This window comes from Scardinius erythrophthalmus (assembly GCF_964197995.2).
Source record: "Scardinius erythrophthalmus genome assembly, chromosome: 4".
In the NCBI taxonomy this organism is placed as follows: Eukaryota; Metazoa; Chordata; class Actinopteri; order Cypriniformes; family Leuciscidae; genus Scardinius; species Scardinius erythrophthalmus.
In genome coordinates, this window is record NC_138224.1 from 36,400,354 (window position 1) to 36,417,830 (window position 17,477).

The 17,477-nt window shown below is 39.9% G+C and overlaps 1 protein-coding gene across 1 annotated transcript; it reads right to left on the bottom strand.

Moving 5' to 3' along the window:
- Positions 1 to 1,190: 1,190 nt before the first annotated feature.
- LOC308689291 (uncharacterized protein) lies at positions 1,191 to 3,857 on the bottom strand (the record flags this gene model as incomplete). Its single annotated transcript, XM_081362945.1, has 2 exons — positions 1,191 to 2,076; positions 3,565 to 3,857. 2 exons carry the CDS (start codon positions 3,855 to 3,857, stop codon positions 1,191 to 1,193), a joined length of 1,179 nt encoding a protein of 392 aa, XP_081219071.1.
- Positions 3,858 to 17,477: the final 13,620 nt, after the last annotated feature.

Consider the following 17,477-nt stretch of genomic DNA (forward strand, 5'->3'; position numbering starts at 1 on the left):
CGAGTGCCATCATGGGCTTACTCAACTCTTTCATGGAGGCTAGACCCAGCAGTGGGAATATGCTGGAAAGGGTTAGGGAGCCCATGATGGCAACTGAACAGAGAGACACATCAAAGAAGGCAAAGCAAGTCAGCCAGTCAGTACTGAGCATCCAGGAAGGTCCAGCGTTCAACCAGGAAGGTCCAGCATTCAGCCAGGAAGGTCCAGCATTCAGCCAGGAAGGTCCAGCATTCAGCCAGGAAGGTCCAGCATTCAGCCAGGAAGACCAAGAGCAGGCAGCCCCAGCATTTAGCCAGGCACACGTATCGAGCAGCCAAGCAGACAACATAATATGGCAAGAAGGAGAGCGCTCGAAAAGACACAAGGGTGCAATGACGGTATTTGAGAAACAACTCATGGCTGCATTACACAGGGCAGAGGCATCATCTAGGCCACAATGTGTACCGTCAGAGGACCCAGATGAACTATTCATTCGAAGCTTGTTGCCCCAAATTAAACAGCTAAAACCAGGAAGAAAAGAGAGGTTGAAATTTGAAATACACAAATTAGTTTACAAGGCCCGGTGTAGTCAGGAAGAGGAGGAGAGCGGGGTACAGCTGACAAGGCCATGAGGGGTGTTAGTAAGCTTATTTACCCTCATGGTCATGTCAGCTGTACCTTGTGCAGTGTGTTCAGTGTTTACACTTTTTGTTGTCCCTGTTAAAAGAACATAACTGAAGTATTGTTAATCAAAATAATTAATGTATATATGTTTGAGGAGGAGAGTGGAGCCTATAGCTCGTGCCTCGAGAAAATAAAAATCTGTTTGAGTTTGAGTATCAACTCTGATAACATCTAAGGTCAGTTTTGATAAATAAACGCATACATTTGCTTCAGTTTTCAATCTTTTCCTTTTTGTGATTAAGTAGATAATTTGCTGAAAAAAATACAATTATTTATATTTAAAATGAGAATAATTTACTATGTTTACCCTTATGATTTGCAATATAAAACAATTTAGTACATATTACAGTTTATAGCCTATTAGAGAGTGTTTACAATACTGCATTGACTATAGGACAATATTTAATATCTGCACTTTATGCATCTGGGGGAGATGTGTTAGCATAAGAAATGACATGAAAAAATTGCTCTTTTATTCAAATGTGGGTGGCTCTTAAAAGAGCCTTTGGTTTGGTGTGAATAAATTGTTATGCCTGTGGCTGCAAAGGAACTGCACCCTCAGCACTGAAGTAGTTCACTAGTGTCTCCCTCACACGCATTGCTTCCCGTGCAGCATTGTTGCTCCCTACTTGGCTGATGTCGTGCAGTCCAGAGGCTTCTCCGTCGCCAACATAGGAAACAGTCCTCGTTGTCCTCCGCAGGAAGTTGTGTAGAACACAGGTGGCCTTTACACAGGTTTCTGCATTGGAAGGACTGATGCCAATAACACGCCGGTACATTCGCCACTGTGCTGCGAGTATACCAAACGCATTCTCCACAGTTAGTCTTGCCCGCGAAAGCCTGTAGTTAAACACCCTGTGTCTACTGGGAAGGATGGTACCTGGGAAGGGTCTCATGAGGTCTCTACGGAGAGGGAAGGCTTCATCTGCCACAAAGACGTAAGGCTGGGGTCCCAGGTGCTCTGCTCCTGGCAGCAGCGTGTCCTCAGGTAAGCCTAGGGTGACACGGCGAAGAGCATTACCAAAAGGACTATTAGCCAGAGTCCCACCATCACTGGTCTTTCCATAACTGCCAACATCTATGATGCGGAAGCAGTATTTGGCATCTACAACTGCCAAAAGGACAATAGAGTATGTCCCTTTGTAGTTGTAGAATAGTGACCCAGAGTTGTTGGGAGCCTGGATCACTACATGCTTCCCATCAATAGATCCTACACAGTTTGGAAAATTCCAGCGATGGTAGAACTCTGCTGCAATTTCCCGCCAATCTTCTGTGGTGGGAACAGTCATGTACTCCTCCACCAGGGAGTCCCAAATGGCCTTTGCCACTTCTGCCTCAATACCATCCACAGTGCTGTGTCCAACCCGGTAGCTGAAGGCAATAGTGCGGTAAGAGTCCCCTGTTGCAAGGAATCTGTAAAAATGTGAAATATGCAATTGTCAAAGCAGAAATTCATATGTATAACATGTTGAGCTATTTAAAAAAAATTACTGAATTAAACATATAAGAAACAGCTCTAGAAAGAAAAATGTTTAATGATACAGACTATGTATACGATAAGCATGTTGAACTGTAAAAACACGCACATGGCAGGTAATTCTATGTATGACACAATATTCATTATATCCAGATTAAATGTGATATATAATACCCTTTAAATCATACCAGGTTCGGTAGATGCACATATACACACACACACACATACATGTATGTATCAACCGAACCTGTGATGATTTAAAGGGTATTAATCCAGATATAATTAATATAATAAAATATAATACATACACACACATATACATATATTTATAAATATAGTGTTTCATGTAGGTGTTACAATTAAACTTAATTACTTAAAGGGATACTTCACCTCTGGGAAGATGAATGTGTATTTAAAATAGTTAATTTAAGTAGAAGAAATGTGAAGAAATTTTTTAATTTGGAGCTTTCTAGACTGAGAAAAGCCAGAAAATGTATTTTTGGCTTATGTGGATGAAAGACAACAACTCCCAGAATGCACTTGCTTCGCTGCCTTAGGAGGCCACACCTACCGGTAAGAGTGCGCAGTTGAAAACAACAAGGCTAACTTAGCCTACGTGATGAGTTTGCTAGGGATCTCTAGAGATCGCCCAAAATGTCCGGGATTCGGCTTTTGTGTTCTAAAGTCGCTATTCATTCATCATGTTTACTGTGGCGAGCAGGACGAGGCTGACGGCCGCGGGAGAACGGCGCGAGGCCGGTGGCGTCATTACTGAGACGCGCCGGGTCTCCCATCTCTCACGGAGGAGCGGGAATTTTCTTAGCATGGGTAAAACGCACATCAACCGATCACTTGTTTAGCGTTCATGTAAACACTACATTCAGATTCACCAATCGGAATGAATTCAGTTAGATTGAAACAAAAGGTGTGCATGTAAACAATGAATGGCGACCGCAGAACGCAAAAGCTGAATCCCGGACATTTTGAACGGTCTCGCCTGCCGGACAAGTCTGGGAAAAGGAAGATGGTAACCCCTACTTACTCAGCTTTCTCCAACTATTCAGCTTTCTCCACAGAACAAGAGCCTGCAAGCTTAGCTTCCAAAGAAAGACGGCTGACACTGTGTGTACATTCTGTGAGTGAGATCCAACCCTCTATGGGTGGGCTGAAAACATGCGGAACAACGCCATCTACTGGCTGTAGTCTTTAGCCTCTGGCCAGAAAATCCTTCGATGACGCAAAATGATGATTTTTGCGTCATCTGAGGATTTTTTCCAGACAAAAAATACATAAATCTCTTGTCTCAGGGGGATATGAGGGTGGAAAGCATGGTAATTCGAAAATACTACAGGTTTTCTACTAATACAAAGCTTAATGCTAAATCCTGAAGTATCCCTTTAAAGCTTAATAAATAGGTTACTCACCGTAAACAAATTGCCAGCCGTTCACCAGGTGAAATGGCTCGGCGGTAGTTTGTGTTCTCCTTTGCAATCAAGGGACCAACTCTCCGCAGCAGCACATCAAACTGGATCCTGTCCAGCCTGAAGTATTGCTGGAACCGGACTTCATCCAGCCGCAGTTCCTGCACCAGCCGGGGGTACTCGCCATGCTGACTCCGAGCCCGAATGGTTCCGTGAACCCAGACAGACCGGCGTTTGCGCTTTCGACGTAGATATATAGCCCCAATGGCAAAAAGCAGGCGTTGTTCGTCATTCATTGTTCACATATGGAACACTTAATGCACTGATTATATTTATATTAAGTCATTTCCCTCCAAAATGTTTGTTTTTAGCGGCAAGAAAAATGATTCGATGTCAATAATGTAGGAGGGTGATCTGCTAATGACGTTTATAGGCAACCCGTAGTGGGAACGCCCACTAGCGACATGAATCTCTGGCGCTGACGACATGCAGTGACAAAATCGCTGGCAGTGTGAACGGGGCTTTACACTTACACAGACTGACACACACAGACACACTCTAACTCGCTCACACACTCACATACACGCACACACTCACAAACACACACTAACTCGCTCACACTCACTAACTCACTCTTACACTCACACAGACTGACACACACAGAGACACATTCACTAACTTGCTCACACACTCACATACACACACACACAGAGACACACTCAATAACTCGCTCACACACTCACACACACGCGCACACACACACACACACACTAACTCCCTCTTACATTAACACTGACTGACATACAGACACACTCACTAACTTGCTCACACACTCACATACACACACACACACACACACACACACACACAGACACACTCAATAACTCGCTCACACACTCACACACACGCACACACACACACACTAACTCCCTCTTACATTAACACTGACTGACATACAGACACACTCACTAACTCGCTCACACACTCACATACACACTCTAGATGGATAGATAGTTTGTTTGAAGATAGATAGATAAATAGATAGATATAAAGAGTTTGAAAATAGATAGATATATAGATAGATGAGTTTATTAGTTTAAATGAGTCTCAATGGCTCATATAGTATATAGAATGGCAGTTTGATTGAGTCTATGGCTTCAAGGAGTTTAGATTTTAATTTTTGACAGTTGGGGAGTTTGAAATTCTGAACATTCCGCAATGTTAAGTCAATGGGAGTTTTTCTGGAGTTTGATCAGCATTTTTAGGAAAACCGTAAGTCGGATCAGTTAGAAAAGTAATAGAAACTCAAGTCACAACAGTCTGAGTGTCTGAGCCGAGTTTGGTGGTTGTAGCTTTAAAGCTCTAGGAGGAGATACAGTCTAAATTTTGGCTCAGAAGAAAAAGAAGAAGAGGTTTATATAGCATATCAGTAAGTTGGCTTTTTTCAAGCCAACTTAAGTACAATATCAGTAAGCTGGTTTTCTCAAGCCATCTTAATATATTATGAAAATACCTGACATGGCTTGAAGAACACAGATAAACCATAAATCATTGCAATCGTGCGTTTATTGTCTTCAAAAGTTTCTATCTGCATCTCTCATTCTATCAGCGATCTCTGGAAACCTGTTATTTCCTGGAATGTCACATGATATGCCTCTTCCTCACATGTATCATTTGTAGACTAACAGTGCACAGAGTGCCCTCCGGCTGCCAGTATGAATTGAGAAACAGCACATCAGAGTATCCAGCGTTCATGATTACATTGGCGCATTTTGGGTAAAAATTGAATAAATATGACTCCTCTCTATAGAAATTTGACATAAATATGATCATCTATCAATATTTCTCCAAATGTGCATGCTTTTGAACTAAAGCCCTGAGGGATGTTGTTTTGTCAAGCGTTTTCATGGCGATCACACAGGAGTTTTTACTCAACGAATGTGGCTGATGCTCATATTTCAAACAAAAGTTATCGACTCCGTTTCTCATATTCATAACTCCTGACACATATTAACAAATTACGGTCACTATATTTTTTTTTAGAGTAAAACAGGTCAAAAATTGAAGCTTGAATATTAGATATTTTTAATGATGTATATTTTGTCAGGTAATTACATTACATCTAACAGTAACTTTGACCTAATTTAAACAAGGAAGGCTTCAGTGCGTCGGCGTCCTCATAAAGGTTAACACACTGGGTTGTTAACTTGCTGCAGTTTCTGGCATTTAAACAGCAATTATATTATAAAGTATGGCAATGGTTTCATTGTACACATTGATGACATTGGAGAAAGAACCATTTGGATCTGGCAGTCTCTGTACTTCGCGGTCAGTCAGTTGTCTTTGAAGCTGTACTTCAGGGACTGTAACTCCCTCATGGTGGTGACCACTTGGGCTTTCCCAGTCAATGCCATGCTCTCCATCAACTTAATGAAGATAAAATAAAGTATCTGGCTATATCAAACCTGATCAGACAAAGAAACCACCAAGTGTCAAACCTGTATGAATTTCTTCTGCAAATCAGTCAGTCATACAATCAGAAACACAGCCTAAAATGTTTTTGCAAACAGTAATGTTTGCAGGGCAATGAAAAGTGAATGGTTCAAGCTGTTACTTACTAATATTCTAAAAGTTCCACGGAAAAAAAGTCATATGGCTTTGCAATGACATGAGTAAACTGAAAACTTTCATTTTGAGTTTATCCCTTTAATAATCTACTCTGTACAACTTTTGAGAATTATCCTTTACATGGATGTTCATAATAAACATTAAGGGTACTGTAATAAGGGGTCCACTGAAGGCAAGTTGTTAAGAGAGCCCAAGTGTAGTTTATTTCAAATAAAACAAAACATAAACATGACGTGGCATGAAAACAAAAACTTAGGAAATACAGGAAACAATACTTGACAAAGACACATGGCAAACAAGAGGGCTCAAATACACACAAGACTAATGACTAGACAAGGGACACCTGTGAACAATGAAACAATTAACCAATGACAACATGACACAGACAAGGGAACACATGGCAGGATCACATGACTTACAAGGGTCACATGACAGACAAGGAAACAAGACATGACACAGAAACATGACAAGAATAAACCCAAAATCGTGACAGATACAAACCTGGAGGGAATCATGACCTTCCTTTTGATTTCCATTCCATAACTGAAGTGGTGATTGGTGCCCTTTGGTGCACAAACCATTGTGATTCCAACCATTCTTGAAGAACTGTAGGTGTTTCTGGATTTGTGGAAGAAAGGTCCAGTGCAATGCATACATGTGTACTTCGTTGTCAGGATTAAGCAGGCCCTCCCTCTCCAAGTTGTAGAAACAAATATAGAAGAGGTCCAACACTCCCCCAAAAACATCCCTCCACAATCATTTGATGCTGAATATTGAAATCAAACTAAATAGTAAAAAAAAAAAGTATTGAGTGAAAAAAATAACTGTTACCAAGTACCACAAAGGGTTAGTTCACCCAATAATGAAAATTCTGTCATTTATTACCCTCATTGTGCACAAAAAAACATCTCCTACGCTGTTGATGTAGTAAACACAGTGCAGTGCAGGGGTCCGTTCTTCGTACGTCGCTAACTCACTTAGCTGGATTTGATTGTTGGCAATTTGGCATGATCTTGGATTGTTTGGTTCTTCAACGCTCATCCTGGACTTGCTGTCATAGCAACATGTGCGCAAGCTTAAACCTGCTTGTGAGCAGGCTTATTTCATGTTAACAGGATTAGATCCTGGCTTCATAAGCGGAGCTGATACGGAAGTCCAGCGCAGTGCGATAGTGCACTTTCTGAGATATATATTTTTTCTCGTGATTCGTGAGATTGTCGTTTTTTTGTAGCTTTTAGGTTTAAAAAACAGTTTTAGGTTTTTTTGTGGCATTTCCAAGCCACTTAAGACCCAATGTTGTAAAGCAGTTTTTTTTTTTTTAGGCTATCATAATTTTTTATGAAGATCATACAATCATGACCATGCCGATTACAGATATGTCACTCAGGCTTCACTAACGTGATTGGCACCATAGACTATAGGCTACCATAGACTGCCATGATCAAGGCCTCAATGAAGGGGATTATGTGAACAGAAAGGGGATTCACAATGTAAATGTGCAGCCCAGTTACTATTGTGATTCTTAATATTCCAGATTAGTAATATTATATCAAATAAAAAAAAGGCAGTTGACTAAAATCTTCCATATCACAAATGTGAAAGCAAAATGGCCAGGATCTGTGCATGACTTAAAGGGGGGGTGAAATGCTATTTCATGCATACTGAGTTTTTTACACTGTCCATGTTTAGCATGGGAATCCAACTCTTTAACAAAGTTTCAAAAATTTAATTGCACGTTTGAAGGAGTATTTCTGTGCCAAAAATTATCCTTCCGGTTTGTCACAAGTTTCGGAAAGTTTTTTTCGAGTATGGGTATGTGTGACGTCAGATGTAACGGAATTTCCTAATATGGGTCCTAAGGGCACTTCTCCGGTAAGATCGCGGGCGCGCGCGCACTCCTAGACCAGAGAGAGCGAAAGCAGTTCGCCATCAAAGCGCCCTGCCCGGCTTTTGGGAAGCCAATGTCACCAAAGAAGTGTGTTTTTGGTTGCCAGGGCAAGACAACCCTGCACAGATTCCCAAAGAACCCGGCGTTAAGGCACCAGTGGATGGAGTTTGTTTTTCCTGAGCATAAACGGAGTTGTGTAGACTTTTTGTTTCCTGCATTTCGACGATGATTGTTTTATAAACAAAGCCCAGATCGATGGATTTGCAGATCGTCTAATGCTTAAGGATCGAGCAGTCACAATGATAAAGGTTCGGTGAGTAAAACTGCTTCTAATCTATTGTCTCTGTGTGTTGTCACTAGCTCGGCGCGTTAGCAGAGCTTTAGCTTCGCCCACACGGTCCGCCTCCAGCCGCTCGTTTTTTTCCGGAAAGACTCGGTACAGCCTATCTTTCTTAATATAATATAATAAAACTAAAGACTTTTTGGAGATATGAAGGATGCAATACTACTCTATAGGTACTCAAGATTAACAGGAGATTGAGTGAAAATGAGCATTTCACCCCCCCTTTAAGAATTTTCAGAGATTCACATCTATGCACATTATTTGAAAGTGGTAAGAAAAGTCCCACAATTAAATATCAAGCTAACTGTTTTACATACACTCATGCTGATCCTAACAGAACTGCATTTTTTCATAGATGATTATGACATGTTCCTGCCTGCAGACAGGTGTTTTATGACCCCATTCCCTGACCCAAACCAGTTACAATGCAGCTCTAGCCAGGACAAGGGCACACAATGAAATGAACTTCAGCTAACTAAAGGGAAGATTTCAGTGTCTGAAAAGTCTGAGGGTTGCACACCTGACAGGGCCTGTGACATTGTTGTATGTGCCATATTACACAACATTGCCAAAAAAAAAAAAAAACACTTTTCATTAAATGTTTAATAAAAGACAAATATGCTTAGTTCCTCGAGTTTTATTTCAATTGTTCTTTGTAAAGAAAAGCCAGTGGTCAAGTGCCTGTAACAAGAGATATTAGACACATGCCTCATGCAACAAATAAAAAGGAAAGGTTGGCTATACAGTCTCCTCTGTCTGTGCAGACTCTTCTGTAGGCCTTTCTGTAGATGTGGAATCCTGCAACTTATATTGCAGCCATAAAGCATTCAAGTATAAATGAAGTAAAGTTATTTATGCACTTGCAGGTAGGCTAGTTCCTCCATATGACAGTTATCTGAGAGGGTTTATTCACTGTCCAGTGCAATGGAAACAAATGGACATTACAAAGTCTTATACTTTCTTTCCTTTGGAAAGTTAGAAAATGTCCACTTACTGCACATATTTCAGCCACCACTTTCTTGGGAACAGATACAAGTGTTGATGTATTATGTAAAAAGTGCACAAAAGAGGAAAACACAATGTCATTACAATGAACTACACTCGGGAAAAATGTGATCAATATAATATAGCAAAATATTTTTACATTAACATAAGTTTATCAGTTTTCACTTTCACAAGCCAAAGCAGTTCATCATTACTCAAGATTTAACAGTTGAAATGACTATACGGCCTTAATTTAATGCAGCAAAATTATTTTACAGTGTAGGCTACTAAGATCTTTTCTTTCTTTTTTTCTCAGCCTTTTTCTTGGTTGCTTTTATAAACAGACAACCAATTATTTAACAGTGCCTTTTATAAAAGAGACTATAATATAACTAAAAATCACCATTATGTAGAATATTTTTTTACTTCATTTTTATTTGTTCCCATGTTCTAGTGTGGTGACTGACATTACAATGCACAAAGTAATTATGCAATTATTAAAATACAAAAATATAGGCTATTAAGTGATAAAAACACCTAACATGGCCACTTCTAACAGATTTAAATTGTTCAGTTAAATTGTTACTTTTTGCCAGCCCTCTCTCCTGGCTTTTGCAGACTTTGAGGTGTTCCCTGGCGTTTTGATTAAACATTAAAATTCCGAATAAACTTCGACTATTAGTTCTTGCTTTGCTGAGGAGAAAAACTGAGCGCGCTCTTTGGCCACGCTGAACAGCCAATAGCAGCGTTGCTGATCAATGTTTCAATGCTAAGCTAGGCTAGCGGTGGGTGCGTCAAATAACACTTACAGAACGCACAGAAATGAAAAAGTTATGTATGGACTTATCTAACTCTGGGGGATACTGTGAATAAGCAAATGTCACAAAAAGTCAGAGTTTTCCTTTAAATTTAACCTGTTAAGCTGCAACGCCACTTTTGAAAAATACCCAGAAATGACATACCCAAACTTAAACAGATACAGTTCATGAACCCTTTGCACTAAAAGCACAAGTATGATCTCATTTGAAAGCTGACACCTGGCAGTTTATTGTAAATGTAGAATTAATTATTGTCATAATGAAAAAAATTGTTATAAATAGCTTCAAAGTTTTGTAAAGTTATTAGAAATTATTTTTTATGAAACATCCTCATGAAAATAAAATTGAAGTTGGCACTGGAGCAATCTAGAAATGCACTACAGCTAAAGCCACATGTCTAAACATTTTATGTTTAAAATCTGAAGATAATAAGTCCAAAACTCTGTATTTAGTTACATGTTTTTCAAGACCATGTCAGTTGACTTTATTTTGATTTGACGTTAAAGATGCTTCTGATGTTTATTGCCATCTTCTAACCATCTATCCAGTATATTGTCTCTATTGTTTTGTGGTGCAAACGAGCCCCATTCAGTCTCAGTCTCCCCCTGCACACATTAACACCTCTCCAGCCTGGTTATGGCTGTAAATATGCATTTCTTTTGTCTGCATTATAGTTACTAACGACTGGCTATTCATAGGGTTTCAATCCCTAATTTCTTTTATCAAAGTTCTTACTTAACATTTAAAAACTGGATCAAATGCCCTGCTTGAATAATGAAACATTTTAGTAAGCATATTTAGAAAAAAATTATAAAAGGATAACTGCAATATGTGGCAGGTGCACCTAGAGCTAGCTAGCATGTTAGCTTAGCACACCATCAATACACGACAATTTATGAGATTAAAACCATTTTTGTGCTTCAAACTTAATTTATAACGCAAGTAGAGTGTTTTAAATAATCTTCTGTGATATAATTTCGCTTCAGATTAAAAAATCAGAAAGAAAATATATATTTTTTATTATTCTGCACAATGATAAAGTCTATATCGATTAGCAATACATTATAAATATAATCAATTATTATGGAAATACCTGACATTATTTGAAGAACACAGGTAAACCAAATATCATTTCAATCATGTTTATTGTCTTCAAAAAGTCTTTTTTTCTGCATGTAACAACGATCTCTGATAGCTTTGTGTGTGTTCGAAACTTCCTGGATTGTCACATGATCATGGTTCTTCTTCATGTTACATAAATGGACTATTATTGTGAATGTAGCGCCCTCAGGCTGTTGGTATGGATTGAAAACACAATACATCACAGTGTCCAGCGCTCATAATGATTACATCGACGCATTTGGGCATAAATTCAATAAATATTATTCCTGTCTATAGAAATCTGATGAAAACTTATGAAAATATATCAATATTTCTCCAAATCTACACATTTTTGAGCTAAAGCCCTGAGGGACGTTGTTTTGTGTATCGCTGTCATGACGACAGCACGGGAGTTTTTTATGAATGAAAGCGGCTGACGGTCATAATTCATATTAAAGGTATCGACTCATTTTTTCATTTCATAACTCCTGACACAAATTAAGACATAACTGTCACTATAAGTTTTTCAGAATACAATAGTGGTCAAATACTGAAACTTGAGTCTTATATCTTTTTAATGATGTATAGTTTGTCAATGTATAACATTAAATCTGATAGTAATTTTTAACTAAATAAAAAAAAAACGCTTCAGTGCGCCGACGCACTGGTGAAGCTTAACAGGTTAACAGGAAATATTGCCGTTGGTTGTGTGTACTTCTTCCAGTGAGGTGAGAATTCCTCTGGTGGACACCATGAAACGTGCCACTTCAACATTTTCTCCTCTGTCAGACCTAACGTGTGATGGCACTCCATACCTGTCGATTGCTTCAAGAAAGCTTCTCATTACTGTAGAAGCACGGTTGTTGGTAGCAGCAGTCAGATAAACAATCAGCCGGCTAAAGCCATCTATCCCACCGTGAATCACCATCCGCCATCTATAATAAATAATTGCAAAGATTAAAAAAAAAAGAATACAATTTAAATTTATGTAGAGTAAAAACATTTTGTAGGAATAAATTTGTGGACACCAATTTGTCACGGTTGATGAATTCATTGACTCTTCCTTGCGTGTTGTGTGTGTGTGTATGAGTGTGTGGACGTGGTCGCTGATTATTCTCTGGGAGAATCAGCGACAGGTGATCCTCATTCCCAGTGGCTACTTATACTCACCGTGTGCGCTTTGTGTTTGTCAGATCGTTGTTTGTGGATGTTCCCCGTTCAGTTCCTGTTCTTCCTCGTCTCCTCGTGTCTCCAGCCTGAGTTCTGTTTGGATTGTTCGTCGATGCAGTTTGTCTTCACGTCGTGTCTTCACCGGGATTTCACCTCACTCATCTGACCGTGCCACTCTGAGCTGCCCACGCAAGCCTGCATTACCGACGCACCCTGAGCTCTCCCTGAGGATTCATCTGCATTGACTGTGTCTGTTCCCGTTTTCTTCCTACACGTTCTGAGTCTGGTTTACTTGTCAAATAAATACCAGTTTTACTTGCTATTGTCTCCTCGATTACTTGCCGTCACACAATTATAAAGGTACATGACTGTACATCAAGTTAACACAGCATACGTGTTTGTCAAATAATTTAATTTACATCTAAATTAAACACCAGACATGACTGATGAGGCGATGACCCACAAAGACTTGAGTCTTTCTAAACCAGAAGATGCAGTGTTCCTTGATGAACTTGTTTCAATGAATTTCTATACATTCTGAGGTTCCTTGATTTCATATGGAAACCTATACTCAAATGCTTAAAGGGATACTTCAGGATTTAGCATTAAGCTTTGTATTAGTAGAAAACCTGTAGTATTTTCAAATTACCATGCTTTCCACCCTCATATCCCCCTTAGATGAGAGATTTATGTATTTTTTTGTCTGGAAAAAATCCTCTGATGACGCAAAAATCGTCATTTTGCATCATTGGAGGATTTTTTTGGCCAGAGGCTAGAGACTACAGCCAGTAGGAGGAGCTGTCCCGCATGTTTTCAACCTGCCCATAGGAGGTGGGATATCACTCACAGAATGTACACATAGGCTGCGTCCGAAATCGCGTACTTTGTGAGTAGGTACTACATTTAAATTGGAACGTACTTCGCGACCGTTAAAAAAGTACGTTCTATATAGTATGAATACGGGTAGTATGAATGGAGTCCGGACGTACTACATGCGCCATGTTGGTATTGTCACGAAACATGCGCGGTCACATCAGCACGGAAATTTAAAGAGCCCATTCCACTGACTGCACCAACTGAGCAATGTTTTTAGTTCTACTTTCCACTTTCGTCTGCGTTTTTACGTCGTTCATGCTCACAATTCAGAGTTGTCGGTCAGTTGCTCGCACACACACAAACCTGTGAACAATGACAGAGGTTGATTTTTGGTAAGGAAAAAGTCATTTATTTGCTTGTGATATTACCATCAATGAATAAACATGAATGAATCAATAGTATGCGTGTGTTTATCTCTGTCGATTCATTCATGGATGGCAATATCACAGTGTGTGTGTGTATGTGTGTATAGGATTCTACTTCCTGCTTTGCTACTGTTCGGACGCTTTTGCCTACTGCTCCGCACTTTGCTCTATCGCTTTCGTTATTATTACATTTTATCACCTAATTTTAACACCTAATTTTAACTTCAGTGAATCAGCACAGTGCTCAGAACGCTTGGATTACTATAAAAAAGCAGAATTAGTTTCATTCCTTCAGAATTCACTGAAGCTTACATTCCGAGGAAGAGAAAACTGAACTGCTTACATTCCGGCGGAAGAGAAAACATTCACAAGGATAAGAGAAAATGCGTCCTTTTGATTCTACTTGCTGTACTAACTGCCAAAAACTTTTACAAAGGATTACAGTTCTTGAAACAAAGCTAATGGTAGGATCAAACCAGACGGAACCCACAACAGAGTTTCATCAAGGACAAATACAGCGCACAGCCGGTGAGTGTCATGAATTTAATGCTCCTCAACAGAACATACCTAGTGCAGAGAAACAAGCCGATCGACCTACAAACCGTTGGTTCAAAGAGGGGGCAAAACCCAAAAATAGAGACATTAGACTCTCTCAGGCAAAAATAGTTTCATCTACACCATACACAGCTACAAGGATTACAAACACTGGTCGTCTTCCACAACCTATTCATCTTAAGAACAGATTTGAAGTATTATTGAATGAGGAATGCTCAAATTTGTTAAATGTGGATGAACACAGACAGCCAGGAGCTCACTCTGATACCAACAGGCGCTCAAGGTCAAGCAGACAGCGGCACTCAGCTCAGAGCGCAGCCGAGGTCAAAACATTGATAGTTGGGGACTCTACGATCAGAGATATCAGCTCGAAAGATACAACTACATGCTGCCTTCCACAAGCAACAACCTCTGACGTAAACAGAGAAATTCAAAACATTTTGATGAAACATAAGACAGCAAATCGACTCATCATACATGTGGGGAAGAATGATATCCATAAAGAGCAGTCAGAACAGCTTAAGAAGGATTTCAATGAACTTTTTGAAACACTCAAAAGACTGAAAGTACAAACATTCATCAGTGGACCACTTCCAGCTAGAGGAAGTAACAGGTTCTCACGGTTGCTTGGGCTTAATTCATGGCTGCAAAAAACCTGTAATATAAAAGGAGTGAACTTCATAGACAACTTTAACCTTTTCTGGAATCAGAGGCCACTGTTTCAACAAAATGGCCATCTTCCAAACAAACTGGGTTCAAGAGTGCTAAAGGACAATATCCTTTTCTCCCTTCATCATCCTTCTGCCAATCCAATCAACCAGAATGGCACACACTCACCTGGACACAGTTTGAATGACCACAGGACTTCACTTCAGGACTTGAATGGACATGCGGCTGACACATCTCACAAAGACAATGATAACACCATGCAGCCAAAATAACTTCTGCTCACGGACACAACTTCAGCTGAGCCCTTCCCACTGAGCTCACCAGAGTCAGACTGTGACATATTAGAAATGTCACAAGATTCAGCTCCCAAGGACAGCATATTACAGCCTCGAATAACAACAGATTCAGCACCCAAGAATGACCAGGGAAGCCAGGACAGCATATTACAGCCTCCAATAACAACAGATTCAGCACCCAAGAATGACCAGGGAAGCCAGGACAGTACATTTCAGCCACCAGTAACAACAGATTCAGCACCCAAACACGACCAGGAAAGCCAAGACAGCATATTACAGCCTCCATTAACACCACAGCCACTCTCACCGCTATCACTATCTCCTACATCCCCATTGATGTGTTTCTCAGAGAAAATGAAAAAACTAGTGTATGCTGGAACCCAATTCGCTGGAAGCCCCCAGATATCAACCAGAAAAACATCACTACCACCAAAGTCTATGGGCGCAGCTCGCCCTCTCCCCCCTCCCCCTCTTCCTCCTCCTCGAGCATTAAGGCCCCTTCCACAACGCCAGGGCCCACAACTTCCACCGTCTGCTCGAGGTGTTACAAAATCAACCGATACCAGCTCCAAGTGATTTGTGCCGGGTCCCCGCTGTGATAACAGTAACTTTCTCAAATGTTTACAGAACAAGCGGGAACCCAGTGTTCCTGTATCATCTGTTCATTCACATGTTAGAAAGTCTAAGGCCTTTAAAAGCCGTACAGCAAACCCATCTAATCTGGTGCCTATCACACGACAAACTAAGATTGTGGACACAAAAAGCAAGACTGTTAAGTTAGCACTTTTAAACATCCGCTCACTTAAAAATAAATCACTTCTAGTCAATGACTTTATAAGCACATACAACCTGGACTTTATATTTCTAAATGAAACTTGGCTAGAAGCCAGCTGCAGTGCAACAATCCTCAATGAAACATCTCCTCCGAACTTTACCTTTATGAGTGTCTCCAGAGCTGGAAGGAGAGGTGGGGGTGTAGCTGCTCTTTTTAAAGATGTCTATCAATGTAAGCAAATATCATTTGGTAATTACCCGTCTTTCGAATATCTGGGTATTGTGTTAAAAGGTGCTCCACGGATTTTACTTATCACTATTTACAGGCCTCCAAAATACTCTTCAGCCTTTGCTGAAGACTTTACAGAACTGTTATCAATAATTTCCTCAGAGTTTGACAGTTTCACTATTGCTGGAGATTTTAACATTCACATAGATAATGCAGAAAATAATATGGCAAAAGAAATCAATACTGTTTTAAAAACTTTTGATCTGATTCAACATGTACATGGGCCCACACACAATCGGGGACACACTCTAGATTTACTTATCAGTAAGGGTCTAAACATTTCATTGAATGATATTAAGGATGTCGCACTCTCTGATCATTACTGTATTTTCTTTGATTTATTGATCTCTCCTGCCATTGAAGTTAGATCTGTGTCTGTCAAGAAGAGATGCCTAAATGAGAACACTAGTGTACTATTTATGAAGGCCATATCCCTAAGACCGAGCATATCTGCTGACTCGGTTGATTCTCTCCTTGATTCTTTTAACTCGAAGGTTAAAAATGTAATTGATGATATTGCTCCTGTGAAAGTCAGGAAGAATGGTAAACAAAAAGCACCTTGGAGAAACTCAACAGCAGTGCAAATTATGAAAAGACAATGCAGAAAATCAGAGCGCATGTGGCGAAAGACAAAACTTGTAATCCACTATAACATCTATAGAGACACCATTCGTGCTTTCAATATGGAACTAGGCAAAGCTAGACAGACTTTCTTCTCCAATATCATAAACAGAAACCTAAATAATACTCGAAATCTCTTCGCTACTGTCGACAGACTAACAAATCCCCCAAGCCAGATTCCCAGTGAAATGCTCTCCGACAGCAAGTGTAGTGAGTTTGCTACCTTTTTCTCTGAGAAAATCAATAATATTAGAAAGGTGATCAGCACATCCTTGAGTTGCACTGGGGTCAGACAGATCAGACTACAACCTGAGAAAGTAGTTACTATGTCTGATTTTGAAGAAATTGATGGCAAAATTCTGAAAGAAACCGTTCAGCACCTTAAAACATCAACCTGCGCCCTTGACACACTTCCCACATCTTTTTTTAAAAGTGTGTTAGACTGTTTAGAAGCAGATCTCCTAGAAGTGGTAAATGTCTCACTTCGCTCTGGGAGTTTTCCAAACTCCCTTAAAACTGCTGTTGTCAAACCCCTCCTG